Source organism: Panulirus ornatus, chromosome 55 (genome assembly GCF_036320965.1).
Source record: "Panulirus ornatus isolate Po-2019 chromosome 55, ASM3632096v1, whole genome shotgun sequence".
NCBI lineage: Eukaryota > Metazoa > Arthropoda > Malacostraca > Decapoda > Palinuridae > Panulirus > Panulirus ornatus.
Window position 1 is genome coordinate 27,203,008 of NC_092278.1, and position 23,392 is coordinate 27,226,399.

The 23,392-nt window shown below is 41.8% G+C and overlaps 1 protein-coding gene across 2 annotated transcripts in view; it reads right to left on the reverse strand.

Moving 5' to 3' along the window:
• Pp2A-29B (Protein phosphatase PP2A regulatory subunit A) overlaps positions 1 to 23,392 on the reverse strand; it is a 134,478-nt gene that overhangs the window by 100,125 nt on the left and 10,961 nt on the right. For both annotated transcript variants that reach the window (XR_011716705.1, XM_071693299.1), the window contains exons 3-5: positions 11,225 to 11,444; positions 3,385 to 3,545; positions 2,834 to 3,073 (exon numbers count right to left, since the gene is read on the reverse strand). Coding sequence is in view for 1 of the 2 variants with exons in the window: in XM_071693299.1 (XP_071549400.1) it covers positions 2,834 to 3,073; positions 3,385 to 3,545; positions 11,225 to 11,444 (621 nt within the window). In the remaining variant the exon portion in view is untranslated. The remainder of the gene's footprint in view (positions 1 to 2,833; positions 3,074 to 3,384; positions 3,546 to 11,224; positions 11,445 to 23,392) is intronic.

Here is a 23,392-nt window from a genome sequence, read left to right on the forward strand (position 1 = left end):
ATGATAAGCTCAGACTTCACATCTTACATGACAGACAGTGTGTAGATAAGTATGAATAAAGCAAATGTTCAATGTTCCAGAGAGAGAGAGAGAGAGAGAGAGAGAGAGAGAGAGAGAGAGAGAGAGAGAGAGAGAGAGAGAGAGCAAGAGAGAGAGAGAGAGCAAGAGAGAGAGAGAGAGAGAGAGAGAGAGAGAGAGAGAGAGAGGTATGTCACAAGTGATAGACTGTTGCACATCACCTTGGTGCATTATTTCTGTATTCTACAAACATATAATGCTTTCCCTTCAAACGAACACATAGTTTTACTGGCACTATATCATCATTCATGCATTTACACTTTCAAAGACAATTTGAGTAGAAATCTCGGTGAAACAAGACAGCGTGCTTACTGCCTGCCTATCTGTGATAAGCACCAGTATGGTCACCACATGAAAAAACTTGGTGCCTGTGTTTTTAAACAAATGCAGTGATTTTTTTTGGTACACAGGTTTGTCTTTTTGTACAAAATCATGGCAGATAAAAAGTGTCAGTTTTGGAAAGAGGGGCAAGTATGCAGTCTGTTGTGGATGAGAGAGCTTGGGAAGTGAGTCAGTTGTTGTTCGCTGATGATACAGCGCTGGTGGCTGATTCATGTGAGAAACTGCACAAGCTGGTGACTGAGTTTGGTAAGGTGTGTGAAAGAAGAAAGTTGAGAGTAAATGTGAATAAGAGCAAGGTTATTAGGTACAGTAGGGTTGAGGGTCAAGTCAATTGGGAGGTAAGTTTGAATGGAGAAAAACTGGAGGAAGTGAAGTGTTTTAGATATCTGGGAGTGGATTTGGCAGCGGATGGAACCATGGAAGCGGAAGTGAATCATAGGGTGGGGAGGGGGCGAATATTCTGGGAGCGTTGAAAAATGTGTGGAAGTCGAGAACATTATCTCTGAGCAAAAATGGGTATGTTTGAAGGAATAGTGGTTCCAACAATGTTGTATGGTTGCGAGGCGTGGGCTATAGATAGAGTTGTGCGGAGGAGGGTGGTTGTGCTGGAAATGAGATGTTTGAGGACATGTGATGTGAGGTGGTTTGATCGAGTAAGTAATGTGAGGGTAAGAGAGATGTGTGGTAATAAAAAGAGTGTGGTTGAGAGAGCAGAAGAGGGTGTTTTGAAATGGTTTGGTCACATGGAGAGAATGAGTGAGGAAAGATTGACAAAGAGGATATATGTGTCAGAGGTGGAGGGAATGAGAAGTGGGAGACCAAATTGGAGGGGGAAAGATGGAGTGAAAAAGATTTTGAGTGATCGGGGCCTGAAAATGCAGGAGGGTGAAAGGCGTGCAAGGAATAGAGTGAACTGGAACGATGTGGTATACCGGGGTTGACATGCTGACAATGGATTGAACCAGGGCATGTGAAGCGTCTGGGGTAAACCATGGACAGTTCTGTGGGGCCTGGATGTGGAAAGGGAGCTGTGGTTTCGGTGCATTATTACATGACAGCTAGAGACTAAGTGGGAACGAATGGGGCCTTTGTTGTCTTTTCCTAGTGCTACCTGGCACACATGAGGGGGGAGGGGGTTGTTATTCCATGTATGGCTGGGTGGCGATGGGAATGAATAAAGGCAGACAGTATGCATTATGTACATGTGTATATATGTATATGTCTGTGTGTGTATATATGTGTGTATACGTTGAGATGTATAGCTATATATTTTTGTGTGTGTGGACGTGTATGTATATACATGTGTATGTGGGTGGGTTGGGCCATTCTTTCGTCTGTTTCCTTGCGCTACCTTGCTAACGCGGGAGACAGCGACAAAGCAAAATAAATAATAAATAAATAAATAATAAATATATTAAATGTGCTGAAGAGATCTACTGAACACCTCAGTAATGCTAAAAAGTTGAATTATGGAGAATAATGTGTGAGGTGAGAAGCATGCACCTCATGCAAGCCCTATTTCAGACCAGGATGTATTTCAGATGACTCCAGGTGACCCTGGGTGAACTATTTCTTTCTGTTTCAAAGTAGCATTTGCTACTCCCTGAAAACCTCCAGCCTTGAAGGAATAAGGTAAGTTTTAATTACAACTAACAATACCTCTTTTAACTGATGTTCCTTGGAAAAATTTAGGATCTAACGGAATTTGACTTCTACGAGACTGCTCTTCCTCCAGTTATTCTATTACAGTGAGAGTTTGCCATACTTATTTCCAAGTCATCTCCTAGTATAAAATGACTTATGAATGTTAAGAAAAAACATTTATCCACTGGAATTCACTCATTATGGAGACTATACTGCCTTGGCCACCCTCTAGAGGAAGTTCCAGAAGGGAACAGGCGTAAGTGATGTAGACAGATAGACAATGAGCATCTTTACTGCACAATGTGAAAAATGGTTACAAAAATGAAACTTTCCCCTACATTCACAAATTTCAGGATGGCTCAAATAGGTAAAGATTCTTAATTCCAAGAGAACTGACAGAGCATAATTTCACTTAAGCTTCTACACCTATCAATAAACTTTGAAAGATAGGAAAAAGATCATTATTAGTGAATTCAGGACTCGCAGCTTCTTGAAGATCTATGAACCAATCTACAACCATGTAGCAGACCCCCAATTATTCTGTTAGAATAAGGTTTATCCCACAAATTTGCAAGTAATTTCCTCATGTCTAGAATGACTTAAATTTTGAAAGGGAAGAAAAAACATTTGTGCAATAAGCATGACCCCTGCACCATGTAAATAATCATACAAAAAATGAAACTACTTCCTTCTTCATTCATAAATTTTGAGATGACTCAAATGGGTAAAAAATCCTAAGTTCAGGAAAACTGACAAAGTGCCATCTCACCTCAGCTTCCACATCTTTTAATAAACTCTGAAAGGCAGGAACAAGATCATTCTTGGTGATTTCAGGACCCACAGCTTTTTGAAGATCTATGAACCGATCTGCAACCATGTAGCGGACTCTCCAAGATTTGTCTTCTGCTGCTTGACGTAAGGTTGGCATCACCAGCATTTCTGTATCTTCCTGCTGCAATAGTCCTGCCATGCTGACACAAGCCTCCACTGCAAGCAACCGCACAGAATCCTGCCAGAATTGAGAGCTCTTCCTTAGGGTAGGTATACATGATTTTAGTTCATATATTCAAGAGCCTGAACATAATGTCAGGAAATGAATACCATGTATCACCCATGAACAACAACATGAAATATGTTACATACGAATAATTACTCTACACACGATGCCTGAAAAACTTGAAGGGCTCTCACAAACTTCAATAATGTACTTATACTGTTCTACATAACTTAAAATACCCCTTAACTTGAACTTATTTACTATCATTGCATAAATTACAGATGACACTGTAAACATTTTTTCTCCCTAACACTCAAACTCACCTGTTCATCCTGGGCTAGTGCAACAAACATAGGAATGAGATCTGTCTTTAGGTATTCTACTTCCACAACCTCGGCAAATTCTCCAAGCTTTCCAGCTGCTGCACGACGTACCATAGGAGTGTCATCCTGGCACAGTGAACGAAAATGTGACCGCAATTCAGCTGTGGACAATTGAATTCTGTCTTAAAATCTGTTAAGAGTACGCTAAATATTTTGAATTTCCTCATGCAAAGACTAGCAATCGTCTATGTGATCCAAGGATGTTCTTTTTTGAGACAAACTCGTACAACTAATCTTTTTTTTTTTTTTTTTGCTTTGTCGCTGTCTCCCGCGTTTGCGAGGTAGCGCAAGGAAACAGACGAAAGAAATGGCCCAACCCACCCCCATACACATGTATATACATACGTCCACACACGCAAATATACATACCTGCACAGCTTTCCATGGTTTACCCCAGACGCTTCACATGCCCCGATTCAATCCACTGACAGCACGTCAACCCCGGTATACCACATCGCTCCAATTCACTCTATTCCTTGCCCTCCTTTCACCCTCCTGCATGTTCAGGCCCCGATCACACAAAATCTTTTTCACTCCATCTTTCCACCTCCAATTTGGTCTCCCTCTTCTCCTCGTTCCCTCCACCTCCGACACATATATCCTCTTGGTCAATCTTTCCTCACTCATTCTCTCCATGTGCCCAAACCATTTCAAAACACCCTCTTCTGCTCTCTCAACCACGCTCTTTTTATTTCCATACATCTCTCTTACCCTTACGTTACTTACTCGATCAAACCACCTCACACCACACATTGTCCTCAAACATCTCATTTCCAGCACATCCATCCTCCTGCGCACAACTCTATCCATAGCCCACGCCTTGCAACCATACAACATTGTTGGAACCACTATTCCTTCAAACATACCCATTTTTGCTTTCCGAGATAATGTTCTCGACTTCCACACATTCTTCAAGGCTCCCAGAATTTTCGCCCCCTCCCCCACCCTATGATCCACTTCCGCTTCCACGGTTCCATCCGCTGCCAGATCCACTCCCAGATATCTAAAACACTTCACTTCCTCCAGTTTTTCTCCATTCAAAGTCACCTCCCAATTGACTTGACCCTCAACCCTACTGTACCTAATAACCTTGCTCTTATTCACATTTACTCTTAACTTTCTTATTTCACACACTTTACCAAACTCAGTCACCAGCTTAGGCTCAGATTGGGGTGCCTAAATGTGTGTGGATGTAACCAAGATGTGAAAAAAGGAGAGATAGGTAGTATGTTTGAGGAAAGGAACCTGGATGTTTTGGCTCTGAGTGAAACGAAGCTCAAGGGTGAAGGGGAAGAGTGGTTTGGGAATGTCTTGGGAGTAAAGTCAGGGGTTAGTGAGAGGACAAGAGCAAGGGAAGGAGTAGCAGTACTCCTGAAACAGGAGTTGTGGGAGTACGTGATAGAATGTAAGAAAGTAAATTCCCGATTAATATGGGTAAAACTGAAAGTTGATGGAGAGAGATGGGTGATTATTGGTGCATATGCACCTGGGCATGAGAAGAAAGATCATGAGAGGCAAGTGTTTTGGGAGCAGCTGAATGAGTGTGTTAGTGGTTTTGATGCACGAGACCGGGTTATAGTGATGGGTGATTTGAATGCAAAGGTGAGTAATGTGGCAGTTGAGGGAATAATTGATGTACATGGGGTGTTCAGTGTTGTAAATGGAAATGGTGAAGAGCTTGTAGATTTATGTGCTGAAAAAGGACTGATGATTGGGAATACCTGGTTTAAAAAGCAAGATATACATAAGTATACTTATGTAAGTAGGAGAGATGGCCAGAGAGCGTTATTGGATTATGTACAGATTATGACAGAGTGGCAGATGTAGGGTGTTTTGGTCGAGGTGGTGTGCAAAGTGAGAGGGTTAGGGAAAATGATTTGGTAAACAGAGAAGAGGTAGTAAAAGCTTTGCGGAAGATGAAAGCCGGCAAGGCAGCAGGTTTGGATGGTATTGCAGTGGAATTTATTAAAAAAGGGGGTGACTGTATTGTTGACTGGTTGGTAAGGTTATTTAATGTATGTATGACTCATGGTGAGGTGCCTGAGGATTGGCGGAATGCGTGCATAGTGCCATTGTACAAAGGCAAAGGGGATAAGAGTGAGTGCTCAAATTACAGAGGTATAAGTTTGTTGAGTATTCCTGGTAAGTTATATGGGAGGGTATTGATTGAGAGGGTGAAGGCATGTACAGAGCATCAGATTGGGGAAGAGCAGTGCGGTTTCAGAAGTGGTAGAGGATGTGTGGATCAGGTGTTTGCTTTGAAGAATGTATGTGAGAAATACTTAGAAAAGCAAATGGATTTGTATGTAGCATTTATGGATCTGGAGAAGGCATATGATAGAGTTGATAGAGATGCTCTGTGGAAGGTATTAAGAATATATGGTGTGGGAGGCAAGTTGTTAGAAGCAGTGAAAAGTTTTTATCGAGGATGTAAGGCATGTGTACGTGTAGGAAGAGAGGAAAGTGATTGGTTCTCAGTGAATGTAGGTTTGCGGCAGGGGTGTGTGATGTCTCCATGGTTGTTTAATTTGTTTATGGATGGGGTTGTTAGGGAGGTAAATGCAAGAGTCCTGGAAAGAGGGGCAAGTATGAAGTCTGTTGGGGATGAGAGAGCTTGGGAAGTGAGTCAGTTGTTGTTCGCTGATGATACAGCGCTGGTGGCTGATTCATGTGAGAAACTGCAGAAGCTGGTGACTGAGTTTGGTAAAGTGTGTGGAAGAAGAAAGTTAAGAGTAAATGTGAATAAGAGCAAGGTTATTAGGTACAGTAGGGGTGAGGGTCAAGTTAATTGGGAGGTGAGTTTGAATGGAGAAAAACTGGAGGAAGTGAAGTGTTTTAGATATCTGGGAGTGGATCTGTCAGTGGATGGAACCATGGAAGCGGAAGTGGATCATAGGGTGGGGGAGGGGGCGAAAATTTTGGGAGCCTTGAAAAATGTGTGGAAGTCGAGAACATTATCTCGGAAAGCAAAAATGGGTATGTTTGAAGGAATAGTGGTTCCAACAATGTTGTATGGTTGCGAGGCGTGGGCTATGGATAGAGATGTGCACAGGAAGATGGATGTGCTGGAAATGAGATGTTTGAGGAAAATGTGTGGTGTGAGGTGGTTTGATCGAGTAAGTAACGTAAGGGTAAGAGAGATGTGTGGAAATAAAAAGAGCGTGGTTGAGAGAGCAGAAGAGGGTGTTTTGAAATGGTTTGGGCACATGGAGAGAATGAGTGAGGAAAGATTGACCAAGAGGATATATGTGTCGGAGGTGGAGGGAACGAGGAGAAGAGGGAGACCAAATTGGAGGTGGAAAGATGGAGTGAAAAAGATTTTGTGTGATCAGGGCCTGAACATGCAGGAGGGTGAAAGGAGGGCAAGGAATAGAGTGAATTGGAGCGATGTGGTATACAGGGGTTGACGTGCTGTCAGTGGATTGAATCAAGGCATGTGAAGCGTCTGGGGTAAACCATGGAAAGCTGTGTAGGTATGTATATTTGCGTGTGTGGACGTGTGTATGTACATGTATGTACATTGAAAGCACAGCACTTTAATTCATCCATTAGAATTAGGCATTGAAAATCTCTATCATTTCATAATTAGTTTTGCAATACGTGTCAAACACACTTTCACTACAAAACACCATTATGCTAACTGCTGGTATCCTGAACGTAAATACTTCACTGAATCTTTTTGTCATAACAGACCGCAGTTTCCCGCATAAGCTAGGTAATGCCAGGAAAACGACAAAGAAAGACACATCCATTCACATACACACGCATGTATATACATGCACATATTAGCTCACCTTCATCCATTCCAAGGAATACCCCACCCCACAGAAAACAGTACTGCCACCCCATGCATCAGCAAGGTAGGGCCAGAAAACAGACAAAGAAAGGCCAAATATGGCCAAATGAACTATCATATGTAATGCCCGAAACCACAGCACTCTATACACCCAAGATGTTTCATGTGGCCTGGTTCAGTCTACTGATGGCACGTTGACCCCAATATCCCATCCCACCCTTGTGCATGATCAGGCCCAAATCGCTCAAAACTTTTTTTTCTTCACATCTTTCCATCTCCAAATTGGTCTTCCAGTTCTCCTAATTCCCTCAACTTCTGACACATATATTCTCTAACTTCTCACTCATTCTCTCCATATGTTTAAACCATTTCAACACATCCTCTTCTGCTCTCACAACCACATTTTATTTCCACACATCTCTCTTATCCTCTCATCACTTACTTGATCAAACCACATACTATCCTCAAACATTTCATTTCCAACACATCCACCCTCCTCCACACAACCCTATCTATAAACCATGCCTTGCTACCTCAAGATGTTGGAACTACTATCCCTTCAAACATATAAATTTTTGCTCTTCGAGATAATGTTATCTCTTTCCAGTCATTCTTCATTGCTCCCAGAACCTTCATCCCCCTCACCCACCCTATGGCTCACTTCTGCTTCCATGGTTCCATTCACTGCCAAGTCCACTCCCAAATATCTAAAACACTTCACTTACTCCAATTTTTCTTCATTCAAACATGCATCCCAACAAATTTTTCCCTTAACCCTTCTGAACTTCATAACCTAGCTTTCATTCACATTTAATCTCAACTTTCTCCTTTCACATACTAATCCACACAAAGTCACCAGTTTCAGCAGTTTCTCACTCAAATCAGCCACCAATGCTGTATTACAGGCAAACAACAATTGGCTCTCTTCCAAGGCCCTCTCATCCCAAACAGACTGTATACTCACCCCTCTCTCGCCTAGACTCTTACATTTACCTCACTTCACACCCCATCCATAAACAAATTAGTCAACCATGGGGATGAAATCAACACCAGGATTAACACTACTTATATATCAAGAAATAAAGAATTCAAGACAAAAAAAAAAACACATTAATCAGCCATAAACATTTACATTAACACTTAACAGCCGGGTAAGATTTCAAACCAGGTAACATCACACACCCCTGCCACAGATCATCCTTTACTGAGAACCATTCACTCTCTTCTCTTCCTACTCGTACACATGCCTTGCACCCTTGATAAAAACTTCTCACTGCTTCTAGCAGCTAACCTCCCAGACCATACATTCTTAAGAACTTCCACACAGCATCTCTATCAAACCTATCATATGCCTTCTCCAGATCCACAACATCACATACAAGTCCATCTGTTTTACTAAGTATTTCTCACACACATTCTTCAAAGCAAACACCTGATCCACACATCCTCTACACTTCTGAAACCACAATGCCCCTCCCCAATCTGATGCTCTGTACATGCCTTCACCCTCTCAATCAATACTAAACCATACAATTTAACATGTATACTGAAACTTATGCCTCTGTGGTTTGGACACTCAACTTTATTCCCAATGCCTTTATATAATGGCAATATACATGCATTCTCCCACTCCTCACATACTTCACCATGAACCATACATACATCAGATATCCTCACCAACAGTCAACCCCTTTCTTAATAAATTCCACTGCAATGCCATCAACTCCTGTCGCCTTGCCGCATTTCATATTCTGTAAGGCTTTCATCACCTCTGCTCTCTTCACCAAACCACATTCTATGACTCTCACTTCACATACCACCCAGATCAAAACACCCAACATCTGCCATTCTGTGATCAAACACATTCAACAATCCTTCGAAATACTCCATCTCCTCCTCACTTCATCACTACCTATTATCACTTCCCCCTTGTCCCCTTCACTGATGTTCCCATTTGTTCTCTTGACTTAAGAATGTTATTTACTTCCTTCCAAAGCATCTTTTTATTCTCCCTAAAGTTTAATGATACTCTCTTGCCCCAACTCTCATTTGCTCTTTTTTTCAACCCTTGCTCCTTCCTCTTGACCTCCTGCTGCTTTCTTTTACACATCTCCCAGTCATTTGCACTCCTTCCTTGTAAGCATAGTCCAAACGCCTCTCTTTTCTCTTCTACTAACAACTTTACTTCATCCCACCACTCACTACCCTTTCTAGTCGGCCTACCTCCCACCTTTCTTATGCCACATGCATCTTTGGCACATGCCATCACAGCTTCCCTAAACATATCGCATTCCTCACCCACTTCCCTCACATCACTTGCTCTCACCTTTCTCACCTTTTGCCATTCTACACTCAATCTCTCCTGGTACTTCCTCACATGTCTCCTTTCCAAGCTCACTTACTTTCATCACTCTCTTCTCCCCAACATTCTCTCTTCTTTTCTGAAAGCCTTAACAAATCTTCACCTTCGCCTCCACAAGAGTGATCAGACATCCCTCCAGCTACCCCTCTTAGCACAATAACATCCAAAAGTCTCTTAAACATGCATATCAATTAACACGTAATCTAATAATGTCCTTTGACCATCTCTTCAACTCACATACATATACTTATGTTTCTCTCTCTTTTTAAACCAGGTATTCCCAATCACCAGTCTTTTTTCAGCACATAAAACCACAAGCTCTTCACTATTTCCATTCACAACACTGAATACCCCATGTACACTAATTATGCCCTGAACTGCCACATTACTCACCTTCACATTCAAATCATCCATCACTAATACCCAGTCCCATGTACCAAAACTGCTGATACACTCAGCTGTTTCCAAAATACTTGCCTCTCATGATCATTTTTTTCATGACCCGGTGCAGAAGCACCAGTAATCACCCATTTCTCTCCATCCACTTTCAGTTTTACTAACATCAATCTAGAATTTACTTTCTTTCACTATCACACACTCCTACAACTCCTGCTTCAGGAGCAGTGCTACTCCTTCCTTAGCTCTTTTCCTCCCAAAAAACCCTGACTTTACTCCCAAGACTTTTCCAAACCATTCTTCCTCTTTACCCTTGAGCTTTGTTTCACTGAGAGACAGAACATCCAGGTTTCTTTCCTAAAACATACTACCTATCTCCCCTTTCTTCTAATCTTGGTTACATCCACACACAATCTGAGCCTTCGAGAAGGATAAGCACTCCCTGCTTGGCTCCTTCTGTTTCCACTTTTAGAAATTTAAATATAAGATGGGGAGGGTTTACAGTTCATAAAAAGAAACACTTCAACACTATTTTCTTTTACAAGAGCATATGCATCCTATCTCTGGAATCAATATTATGTGGTTATCTAATATCACTACAACTGGGGAAATCCTACATCATACACCTCTGTGGAGAGAGAGAGAGAGAGAGAGAGAGAGAGAGAGAGAGAGAGAGAGAGAGAGAGAGAGAGAGAGAGAGAGAGAGAGAGAAAGAGAGAAACAGAGAGAGACAGAGTGTGTGTGTGTAATGCAAGGTCTGCCAAAGAACTCTTTATAGGAAAGGAAAAGCTTGTTAACTTTCCATACTAAATATCTAAGTATCTTCTTCTTTCAAATTAATTCTAACGAGTCTTCCACAAGAATGTATTGTACATCCTATTTCCTCATTAATTCTAACAAGTCTTCCACAAGATGTTGTTGTAATCTATTCCATCATTAATTCTAATGAGTCTAATGCAAGAAAATATTATACATCCTATTCTATCATAAATTCTAATGAGTTTTCCACAAGAAAATACTGTACAATCTATCCCATCATTTCTTCTTGCTCTCTTTTTTCAACCAAGAATTTGCTTTAAATTTCATTTCTAATTTTCATCTAAAACACTAACTTTTACTTCAAATCATCACCTATTTTTTCAGGACTTTTTTCTAAAGGTTATGCATAAAAACATTTTGGAAGGGAGAAGAGGAAGATTATGAGATTCATAAAATTGTATTCTTACCCTTTGTTGCCACAGACAATCTTGGGTAGCAAACAGAAAAGAGGCCACATGCAGATGTGCGTGATGTGAACCAATCTCCTACGGCCAGCCGTTTTACTAGTGGTACAAAATGAGTTTCAAGGTCTTCTGTATTATGTTCTTCACAAATTCTTCGTAATGAATCTACGGCTTTGTCTCGTACTACCGTTTCTTCTACTGTAGCTAAAGATTCAAGTGGGGGCTGCAAGGAACCATCAAGCATCAACACAAACTAAAACAATCTATGGCAGACATATAAATGAAATTTCTTTCATTAACATTCGCTAGTATCTTGATACAAGGATGAAAATTACAGATGAATACCTATCTTCAACACTAAAACATTATAGATTAAATTCTTACCTTAAAATCTATTCATATCAATCATTTACAAGGATTACAGCTAAACACTTTAACTTTCTCACTTTATACCTGGATTCTAATCTGAGCAACAGCAGGAAATTTCCTACAAGCAGGACATTTTGTACATTAAAAATATTTATCTATTTTATCTTATTTTATTTTCCTTTGTCGCTGTCTCCCGCGTTAGCGAGGTAGCGCAAGAAAACAGACAAAAGAATGGCCCAACCCACCCAAATACACATATATATACACAAACGTCCACACATGCAAATATACATACCTATACATCCCAACATATACATATACATATATATATATATATATATATATATATATATATATATATGCTCTGTGGAAGGTATTAAGAATATATGGTGTGGGAGGCAAGTTGTTAGAAGCAGTGAAAAGTTTTTATCGAGGATGTAAGGCATGTGTACGTGTAGGAAGAGAGGAAAGTGATTGGTTCTCAGTGAATGTAGGTTTGCGGCAGGGGTGTGTGATGTCTCCATGGTTGTTTAATTTGTTTATGGATGGGGTTGTTAGGGAGGTAAATGCAAGAGTCCTGGAAAGAGGGGCAAGTATGAAGTCTGTTGGGGATGAGATAGCTTGGGAAGTGAGTCAGTTGTTGTTCGCTGATGATACAGCGCTGGTGGCTGATTCATGTGAGAAACTGCAGAAGCTGGTGACTGAGTTTGGTAAAGTGTGTGGAAGAAGAAAGTTAAGAGTAAATGTGAATAAGAGCAAGGTTATTAGGTACAGTAGGGTTGAGGGTCAAGTCAATTGGGAGGTGAGTTTGAATGGAGAAAAACTGGAGGAAGTGAAGTGTTTTAGATATCTGGGAGTGGATCTGTCAGCGGATGGAACCATGGAAGCGGAAGTGGATCATAGGGTGGGGGAGGGGGCGAAAATTTTGGGAGCCTTGAAAAATGTGTGGAAGTCGAGAACAGTATCTCGGAAAGCAAAAATGGGTATGTTTGAAGGAATAGTGGTTCCAACAATGTTGTATGGTTGCGAGGCGTGGGCTATGGATAGAGTTGTGCGCAGGAGGATGGATGTGCTGGAAATGAGATGTTTGAGGACAATGTGTGGTGTGAGGTGGTTTGATCGAGTAAGTAACGTAAGGGTAAGAGAGATGTGTGGAAATAAAAAGAGCGTGGTTGAGAGAGCAGAAGAGGGTGTTTTGAAATGGTTTGGTCACATGGAGAGAATGAGTGAGGAAAGACTGACCAAGAGGATATATGTGTCGGAGGTGGAGGGAACGAGGAGAAGAGGGAGACCAAATTGGAGGTGGAAAGATGGAGTGAAAAAGATTTTGTGTGATCGGGGCCTGAACATGCAGGAGGATGTAAGGAGGGCAAGGAATAGAGTGAATTGGAGCGATGTGGTATACAGGGGTTGACGTGCTGTCAGTGGAGTGAATCAAGGCATGTGAAGCGTCTGGGGTAAACCATGGAAAGCTGTGTAGGTATGTATATTTGCGTGTGTGGACGTGTGTATGTACATGTGTATGGGGGGGGGGGTTGGGCCATTTCTTTCGTCTGTTTCCTTGCGCTACCTCGCAAACGCGGGAGACAGCGACAAAGTATAAAAAAAAAAAAAAAAAAAAAAAAAAAAATATATATATATATATATATATATACACATACATAATTCATAGTCTGCCTTTATTCATTCCCATTGCCACCCCGCCACACATGAAATAACAACCCCCTCCCCCATCATGTGTGCAAGGTAGCGCTAGGAAAAGACAACATAGGCCACATTCGTTCACACTCAGTCTTTAGCTGTCATGTAATAATGCACTGAAACCACAGCTCCCTTTCCACATCCAGGCCCCACAGAACTTTCCATGGTTTACCCAAGACGTTTCACATACCCTGGTTCAATCCACTGACAGCACGTCGACCCCGGTATACCCAATGGTTCCAATCCACTCTATTCCTTGCACGCCTTTCACCCTCCTGCACGTTCAGGCCCCGATCACTCAAAATCTTTTTCACTCCATCTTTCCACCTCCAATTTGGTCTCCCACTTCTCCTCGTTCCCTCCACCCCTGACCCTGGTTCAATCCACTGACAGCACGTCGACCCCGGTATACCCAATGGTTCCAATCCACTCTATTCCTTGCACGCCTTTCACCCTCCTGCACGTTCAGGCCCCGATCACTCAAAATCTTTTTCACTCCATCTTTCCACCTCCAATTTGGTCTCCCACTTCTCCTCGTTCCCTCCACCCCTGACACATATATCCTCTTGGTCAATCTTTCCTCACTCATTCTCTCCATGTGACCAAACCATTTCAAAACACCCTCTTCTGCTCTCTCAACCACACTCTTTTTATTACCACACATCTCTCTTACCCTTACATCACTTACTCGATCAAACCACCTCACACCACACATTGTCCTCAAACATCTCATTTCCAGCACATCCATCCTCCTTCGCACAACTCTATCCATAGCCCATGCCTCGCAACCATACAACATTGTTGGAACCACTATTCCTTCAAACATACCCATTTTTGCTTTCAGAGATAATGCTCTCGACTTCCACACATTCTTCAACGCTCCCAGAACTTTCGCCCCCTCCCCCACCCTATGATTCACTTCCGCTTCCATGGTTCCATCCGTTGCCAGACCCACTCCCAGATATCTAAAACACTTCACTTCCTCCAGTTTTTCTCCATTCAAACTTACCTCCCAACTGACTTGACCCTCAACCCTACTGTACCTAATAACCTTGCTCTTATTCACATTTACTCTCAACTTTCTTCTTTCACATACTTTACCAAACTCAGTCACCAGCTTCTGCAGTTTCTCACATGAATCAGCCACCAGTGCTGTATCATCAGCGAACAACAACTGACTCACTTCCCAAGCTCTCTCATCCACAACAGACTGCATACTTGCCCTTCTTTCCAAAACTCTGCATTCACTTCCCTAACAACCCCATCCATAAACAAATTAAACAACCATGGAGACATCACACACCCCTGCCGCAAACCTACATTCACTGAGAACCAATCACTTTCCTCTCTTCCTACACATACACATGCCTTACATCCTCGATAAAAACTTTTCACTGCTTCTAACAACTTGCCTCCCACACCATATATTCTTAATACCTTCCACAGAGCATCTATATCAACTTTATCATAAGCCTGCTCTAGATCCATAAATGCTACATACAAATCCATTTGCTTTTCTAAGTATTTCTCACATACATTCTTCAAAGCAAACTCCTGATCCACACATCCTCTACCACTTCTGAATCCACACTGCTCTTCCCCAATCTCATGCTCTGTACATGCCTTCACCCTCTCAATCAATACCCTCCCATATAATTTACCAGGAATACTCAACAAACTTATACCTCTGAAATTTGAGCACTCACCTTTGTCCCCTTTGCCTTTGTACAATGGCACTATGCAAGCATTCCGCCAATCCTCAGGCACCTCACCATGAATCATACATACATTAAATAACCTTAGCAACCAGTCAACAATACAGTCACCTCCTTTTTTAATAAATTCCACTGAGATACTATCCAAACCCACTCCCTTGCCGGCTTTCATCTTCCACAAAGCTTTTACTACCTCTTCTCTGTTTACCAAATCATTTTCCCTAACCCTCTCACTTTGCACACCACCTCGACCAAAACACCCCATATCTGCCACTCTATCATCAAACACATTCAACAAACCTTCAAAATACTCACTCCATCTCCTTCTCACATCACCACTACTTGTTATCAACTCCCCATTACTATATTTAGATATGTTTTTTGTACTGTTCATAAAATATAAATGTTTCAGAAAAGGAGCCCTGGTGCTTTGGGAAAGATCTACTCTTGCACTTCCTTTCTCAGTGCTTCAGCATTGGAGGATCCCCAGGGGACATTGTTGTGAGATCTTTGCAGCTTCTACAACCAGTCATGTTGCCAATGAGACTAACAAATGACATGTTTTCTAATGGGTTTTATTCTGAACAAGATGGGTATCAAGGCCTGAGAGAGAGTAGGTACGTGCCATAGTGATGGCCAAAAGTACACATAGTGGGCATCACCAAGACTGAACATCTGCAATCTTTGCTGCCTGCAGACAATCCTCTTACAGATCTTCAATTTTCTTTTAAACCTGCATGCTTTATTCCTTCTTGAGTGGGTTGCATCAGCAACTTATAAAGTAAAAATCAAATTTCTCTTAATTTCTCCTGCTGCTCCTTTTATAAAATCAATGATGAAAGTGGGATGGATTTCTGGTTCCTCCCTAGCTGCCTTTAACAATATGTGGAAGATACATGGGCAGTACTTCTCCCCTATCCTCTAGGATACCTTACATTCCTGCCCCCCAAGAGTCCTTTATTAGGGGCTCCCGCATTACTAAGGAAGATGGCTGTATCCATTGGATAGGACCACAAGTCATAAAAAGGGGTGATGAATGAGTGTAACCTATTTGTACTGCACAGGAAAGGAGTTTTACACCTGTGGGGCCTAACCTTGTGCACTCTCTCTACTACTTGTGGGGCCTAACCTTGTGCACTATCGCACGTCTTCTTATATCAACATACAGTGTCTCTATCAAATATGTCCTCAGTCATTCTATTCATTTATCTCCCACTACTATTCTATAAAAGTACCTCTTTACATCTTTTTTTTTAAACATTTCTTACTCAATTTCATTGTTATGTATACTCTGGCTGATCTATCCCTGCAACTCTCAAAGAACTACTCAATGTCCATGTCATCAATACCTTAAAAACTTAAAAGATATGATAAGGCCATCCCTCACTCTTCTTTCTTCAAACCTGAGTATACTCAAAACCTTTAGCCTTTCCTTGTAGCTCTGCTGTCTTAATTCTTGGAACATCTTAATTCTTTGGAACACCTTCTCTATCAGCTTCATGCTCCTTTGAGTGCGGTGACCAAATTTTCATTTATATGAAGAAGGCTCCAGTTATGGAGAAAAGTCCACATAAAGGTTGGGCCTTAATGGAAATGTAGAGAGAATTATGAAATGGAAAAAGAAAAGACAAGGGAAAGTATTCATGAATTCTGGATGAAGTGAAAAATGTATTCTTCTTTTGGCCTTATATAGGATATGAACAACTCCTTAACCATTTCATTATCCAATTACTTGAAAACTATTCTGATGTTTGTTGGCAGAAAGTTTGTCTTTCACCATTCTCCTATTAAGGGACGCTGTAGTCAGGTTGGAGACGAAGTCAACTCCCAAGTCTTAACATGCAGAACCCTGAAGCTTAGATCCTGTTCATCTTTATCTCTGATGCCCGTTCCCTCTGGGAACACCCATCAACGGAGAGGCCAAGGAAAAGCCTCCACTTATCCCTGTCCTCACATAACTTCATTGCACACACCTCCCACACATTATTCCACCATTTCTCTCCCTCCAGTGCTCTTTCACTCTATTTCCCTATGTAAGAGTTTATCTCCCAAATACATCAACCACTGTAATCATTGTCATACACTCTCCTTGTAAACTTTCTGTCTTGCATTCTTTCTAGATGCCCGAACCACCTCAAAATATTCATGTTCCCTTTGCGTTCCCTGCCACACCAAATCTCTAAACCATCCCCTCATGTCTTTCTTCATTCCATCAACTCCTAATAGATGCTCCTCTCATATAGCTCATTTTCACAGCCTGGATTCTTGATCTTTGTAACTCATTCCATGTCAATGTTTTGGACTGGGATCATAATGCTGTCCCTTAATCCTTTCTTCACTTCCATACTTACACCTCTACCCTTCATTATAATATTAGGGACCCAATGACTCTTCTACCCTGTACTGCTCTCTCCCTTATCTCTCCTGCCCATTACCAAAACTTACCCAAGATAGACACAAATATTTCAACTGTCACCTCTTACAGTCTTTCTCTCCTATATCTACAACAATCTAGTACACTTTCTTCTCTCACTCTAAAGGGTTCTACAAAATTTATACTTTCACTCTGTTTCCTTTCAAATACCATTACTTTACTTTTTATCAATTCATTTTATTTTGCTTTGTCGCTGTCTCCCATGTTAGCAAGGTAGTGCAAGGAAACAGACGAAAGAATGGCCCAAACCACCCACATACACATGTATATACATACACATCCACACATGCAAATATTCATACCTATACATCTCAGTGTATACATATATATACACACACAGACATATACATATACTTTTTATCAATTCATTTTATTTTGCTTTGTCGCTGTCTCCCATGTTAGCAAGGTAGTGCAAGGAAACAGACGAAAGAATGGCCCAAACCACCCACATACACATGTATATACATACACATCCACACATGCAAATATTCATACCTATACATCTCAGTGTATACATATATATACACACACAGACATATACATATATACTCATGTACATAATTCATACTGTCTGCCTTCATTCATTCCCATCGCCACCCTGCCACACATGGAATAACAACCCCCTTCCCCCTCATGTGTGCGAGGTAGCGCTAGGAAAAGACAACAAAGGCCCCATTCGTTCACACACCGAAACCACAGGTCCCTTTCCACATCCAGGCCCCACACAACTTTCCATGGTTTACCCAAGACGCTTCACATACCCTGGTTCAATCCACTGACAGCACGTCGACCCCAGTATACCACATCGTTCCAATTCACTCTACTCCTTGCATGCCTTTCACCCTCCTGCATGTTCAGGCCCCGATCACTCAAAATCTTTTTCACTCCATCTTTCCACCTCCAATTTGGTCTCCCACTTCTCCTCGTTCCCTCCTCCACCTCTGACACATATCCTCTTGGTCAATCTTTCCTTACTCATTCTCTCCATGTGACCAAACCATTTCAAAACACCCTCCTCTGCTCTCTCAACCACACTCTTTTTATTACCACACATCTCTCTTACCCTTACATTACTTACTCAATCAAACCACCTCACACCACACATTGTCCTCAAACATCTCATTTCCAGCACATCCACCTTCCTGCGCACAACTCTATCCATAGCCCACGCCTCGCATCCATACAACATTGTTGGAACCACTATTCCTTCAAACATACCCATTTTTGCTTTAAGAGATAATGTTCTCGACTTCCACACACTCTTCAAGGGTCCCAGAATTTTCGCCCCCTCCCCCACCCTATGATTCACTTCCACTTCCATGATTCCATCCGCTGCCAAATCCACTCCCAGATATCTAAAACACTTCACTTCCTCCAGTTTTTCTCCATTCAAACTTACCTCCCAACTGACTTGACCCTCAACCCTACTGTACCTAATAACCTTGCTCTTATTCACATTTACTCTCAACTTTCTTCTTTCACATACTTTACCAAACTCAGTCACCAGCTTCTGCAGTTTCTCACACAAATCAGCCACCAGCGCTGTATCATCAGCGAACAACAACTGACTCACTTCCCAAGCTCTCTCATCCACAACAGACTGCATACTTGCCCTTCTTTCCAAAACTCTGCATTCACTTCCCTAACAACCCCATCCATAAACAAATTAAACAACCATGGAGACATCACACACCCCTACCACAAACCTACATTCACTGAGAACCAATCACTTTCCTCTCTTCCTACACGTACACATGCCTTACATCCTCGATAAAAACTTTTCACCGCTTCTAACAACTTGCCTCCCACACCATATATTCTTAATACCTTCCACAGAGCATCTCTATCAACTCTATCATATGCCTTCTCCAGATCCATACATGCTACATACAAATCCATTTGCTTTTCTAAGTATTTCTCGCATACATTCTTCAAAGCAAACACCTGATCCACACATCCTCTACCACTTCTGAAACCACACTGCTCTTCCCCAATCTCATGCTCTGTATATGCCTTCACCCTCTCAATCAATACCCTCCCATATAATTTACCAGGAATACTCAACAAACTTATACCTCTGTAATTTGAGCACTCACCTTTATCCCTTGCCTTTGTACAATGGCACTATGCAAGCATTCCGCCAATCCTCAGGCACCTCATCATGAGTCATACATACATTAAATAACCTTACCAACCAGTCAACAATACAGTCACCCCCTTTTTTAATAAATTCCACTGCAATACCATGCAAACCTGCTGCCTTACCGGCTTTCATCTTCTGCAAAGCTTTTAATACCTCTTCTCTGTGTACCAAATAATTTTCCCTAACCTCACTTTGCACACCACCTCGACCAAAACACCATATATCTGCCACTCTATCATCAAACACATTCAACAAACCTTCAAAATACTCACTCCATCTCCTTCTCATATCACTACTACTTGTTATCACCTTCCCATTAGCCCCCTTCACTGAAGTTCCCATTTGTTCCCTTGTCTTATGAACTTTATTTACCTCCTTCCAAAACATCTTTTATTCTCCCTATACTATAATGATACTCTCTCATCCCAACTCTCATTTGCCCTCTTTTTCATCTCTTGCACCTTTCAGGAGGTCAAGAGAAAGGTGCAAGAGGTGAAAAAGAGGGCAAATAAGAGTTGGGGTGAGAGATTATCATTAAATTTTAGGCAGAATAAAAAGATGTTTACAGACATATGTATATGTGCTTGTGTGGGCGTCCATGTATATAAATGTGCATGTGGGTGGGTTGGGCCATTCTTTCGTCTGTTTCCATGCGTTACCTGGCTAATGCAGGAGACAGCAAAAAAGTATAATAAATAAGTAAATAAAAAATATGTTTTGGGAGGAGGTAAATAATGTGCATAAGACGAGAACAAATGGAAACATCAATGAAGGGGGCAAATGGAGAGGCAATAACAAGCAGTGATGAAGTGAAAAGGAGATGGAGTGAGTATTTTCATGGTTTGCTGAACGTGCTTGATGATAAGAGTGGCAGATATACGGTGTTTTGGTCAGGGAGGTATGCAAAGTGAGAGGGTCAGGGAGAATGGTTTGGTAAACAGAGAAGAGGTAGTGAAAGCTTTGCAGAAGATGAAAGCTGGCAAGGAGGAGGGTTTGGATGGTACTGCAGTGGAATTTATTAAAAAAGGAGGTGACTGTGTTGTTGATTGGTTGGTAAGGATATTCAGTGTACATATGGATCTTTTATCGAGGATGTAAGGCATGTGTATGTGTAGGAAGAGAGGAAAGTGATTGGTTCTCAGTGAATGTAGGTTTGCAGCAGGGGTGTGTGATGTCTCCATGGTTGTTTAATTTGTTTATGGATGGGGTTGTTAGGGAGGTGAATGCAAGAGTTTTGGAAAGAGGGGCAAGTATGAAGTCTGCTGTGGATGAGAGAGCTTGGGAAGTGAACCAGTTGTTGTTCGCTGATGATACAGCGCTGGTGGCTGATTCATGTGAGAAACTGGTGACTGAGTTTGGTAAAGTGTGTGAAAGAAGAAAATTAAGAGTAAATGTGAATAAGAGCAAGGTTATTAGGTACAGTAGGGTTGAGGGTCAAGTCAATTGGGAGGTAAGTTTGAATGGAGAAAAACTGGAGGAAGAAAAGTGTTTTAGATATCTGGGAGTGGGTCTGGCAGCGAATGGAACCATGGAAGCGGAAGTGAATCATAGGGTGGGGGAGGGGGCAAAAATCCTGGGAGCCTTGAAGAATGTGTGGAAGTCAAGAACATTATCTCGGAAAGCAAAAATGGGTATGTTTCAAGAAATAGTGGTTCCAACAATGTTGTATGGATGCGAGGCGTGGGCTATGGATAGAGTTGTGCGCAGGAGGGTGGATGTGCTGGAAATGAGATGTTTGAGGACAATGTGTGGTGTGAGGTGGTTTGATCGAGTAAGTAATGTATGGGTAATAGAGATGTGTGGAAATAAAAAGAGCGTGGTTGAGAGAGCAGAAGAGGGTGCTTTGAAATGGTTTGGGCACATGGAGAGAATGAGTGAGGAAAGATTGACCAAGAGGATATATGTGTCGGAGGTGGAGGGGATGAGGAGAAGTGGGAGACCAAATTGGAGGTGGAAAGATGGAGTGAAAAAGATTTTGAGTGATCGGGGCCTGAACATGCAGGAGGGTGAAAGGCGGGCAAGGAATAGAGTGAATTGGATCGATGTGGTATACCGGGGTTGACGTGCTGTCAGTGGATTGAAACAGGGCATGTGAAGCGTCTGGGGTAAACCATGGAAAGTTGTGTGGGGCCTGAATGTGGAAAGGGAGCTGTGGTTTCGGGCATTATTGCATGACAGCTAGAGACTGAGTGTGAACGAATGGGGCCTTTGTTGTCTTTTCCTAGCGCTACCCCACACACATGAGGGGGGAGGGGGATGGTATTCCATGTGCGGCGAGGTGGCGATGGGAATGAATAAAGGCAGTGTGAATTGTGTGCATGGGTATATGTGTATGTGTCTGTGTGTGTATATATATGTGTACATTGAGATGTATAGGTATGTATATTTGCATGTGTGGACGTGTATGTATATACATGTGTGTGGGGGTGGGTTGGGCCATTTCTTTCGTCTGTTTCCTTGCGCTACCTTGCAAACACGGGAGACAGCGACAAAGCAAAATAAATAAAAATAAAAATAAATAAATATGGATCAAGGTGAAATGCCTGAGGATTGGCAGAATGCATGCATAGTGCCACTGTACAAAGGCAAAGGGGATAAAGGTGAGTGTTAAAATTACAGAGGCATAAGTTTGTTGAGCATTCCTGGGAAATTATACGGGAGGGTATTGATTGAGAGGGTAAAGGCATGTACAGAGTATCAGATTGGGGAAGAGCAGTGTGGATTCAGTAAAGGTAGAGAATGTGTGGATCAGGCATTTGCTTTGAAGAATGTATGTGAGAAATACTTTGAAAAACAGATGGATTTGTATGTAGCATTTATGGTTCTGGAGAAGGCATATGATGGGGTTGATATAGATGCTTTCTGGAAGGTTTTAAGAGTAAATGGCGAGGGAGGTAAGTTGCTAGAAAACAGTGAGGAGTTTTTACCAAGGATGTATGAGTAGGAAGAGAGGAAAGTAACTGGTCCCAGTGAATGTCGGTTTGTGGCAGGGATGCGTGATATCTCCATGGTTGTTTAATTTGTTTATAGATGGGGTGATTAGGGAAGTGAACGCGAGAGTCTTGGAGAGAGGGGCAATTATGCACTGTTGTGGATGAGAGAGCTTGGGAAGTGAGTCAGTTGTTGTTCGCTGATGATACAATGCTGTTGGCTGATTTGGGTGAGAAACTGCAGAAGTTGGTGACTGAGTTTGTAAAGTGTGTGAAAAAAGAAAGTTGACAGTAAATGTGAACAAGAGCAAGGTTATTAGGTTCAATAGGGGGGAGGGACAAGTTAATTGGGAGATAAGTTTGAATGGAGAAAAACTGGAGGAAGTGAAGTGTTTTAGATATACAAGAGTGGACTTAGCAGTGGAGGGAACCATGGAAGTGGAAGTGACTCACAGGGTGGGGGAGGGGGTGAAGGTTCTGGGAAAACTGATGAATGTGTGGAAGGTGAAAATGATATCTCGGAGCAAAAATGGATATGCTTGAAGTAGTAGTTCCAACAATGTTATATGGTTGAAAGGCATGGGCTACATACAGGGTTGTAGGAGGGTGGATGTGTTGGATAAGAAATGTTTGAGGACAATATGTGGTGTAAGGTGTTCTGATTAAGTAATGAAATGGTAAGAGGGATATGTGGTAATAAAAAGAGTGTTGAGAGAGCATAGGAGGGTGTTTTGAAATGGTTTGGTCACATGGAGAGAATGAGTGAGGAAATATTGGCAAAGAGGATATATGTGTAAGAGGTGGAGGGAAGGAGAAGGAGAAGTGGGTGACCAAATTGGAGGTGGAAGGATGGGTGAAAGGCGTGCAAGGAATAGAGTG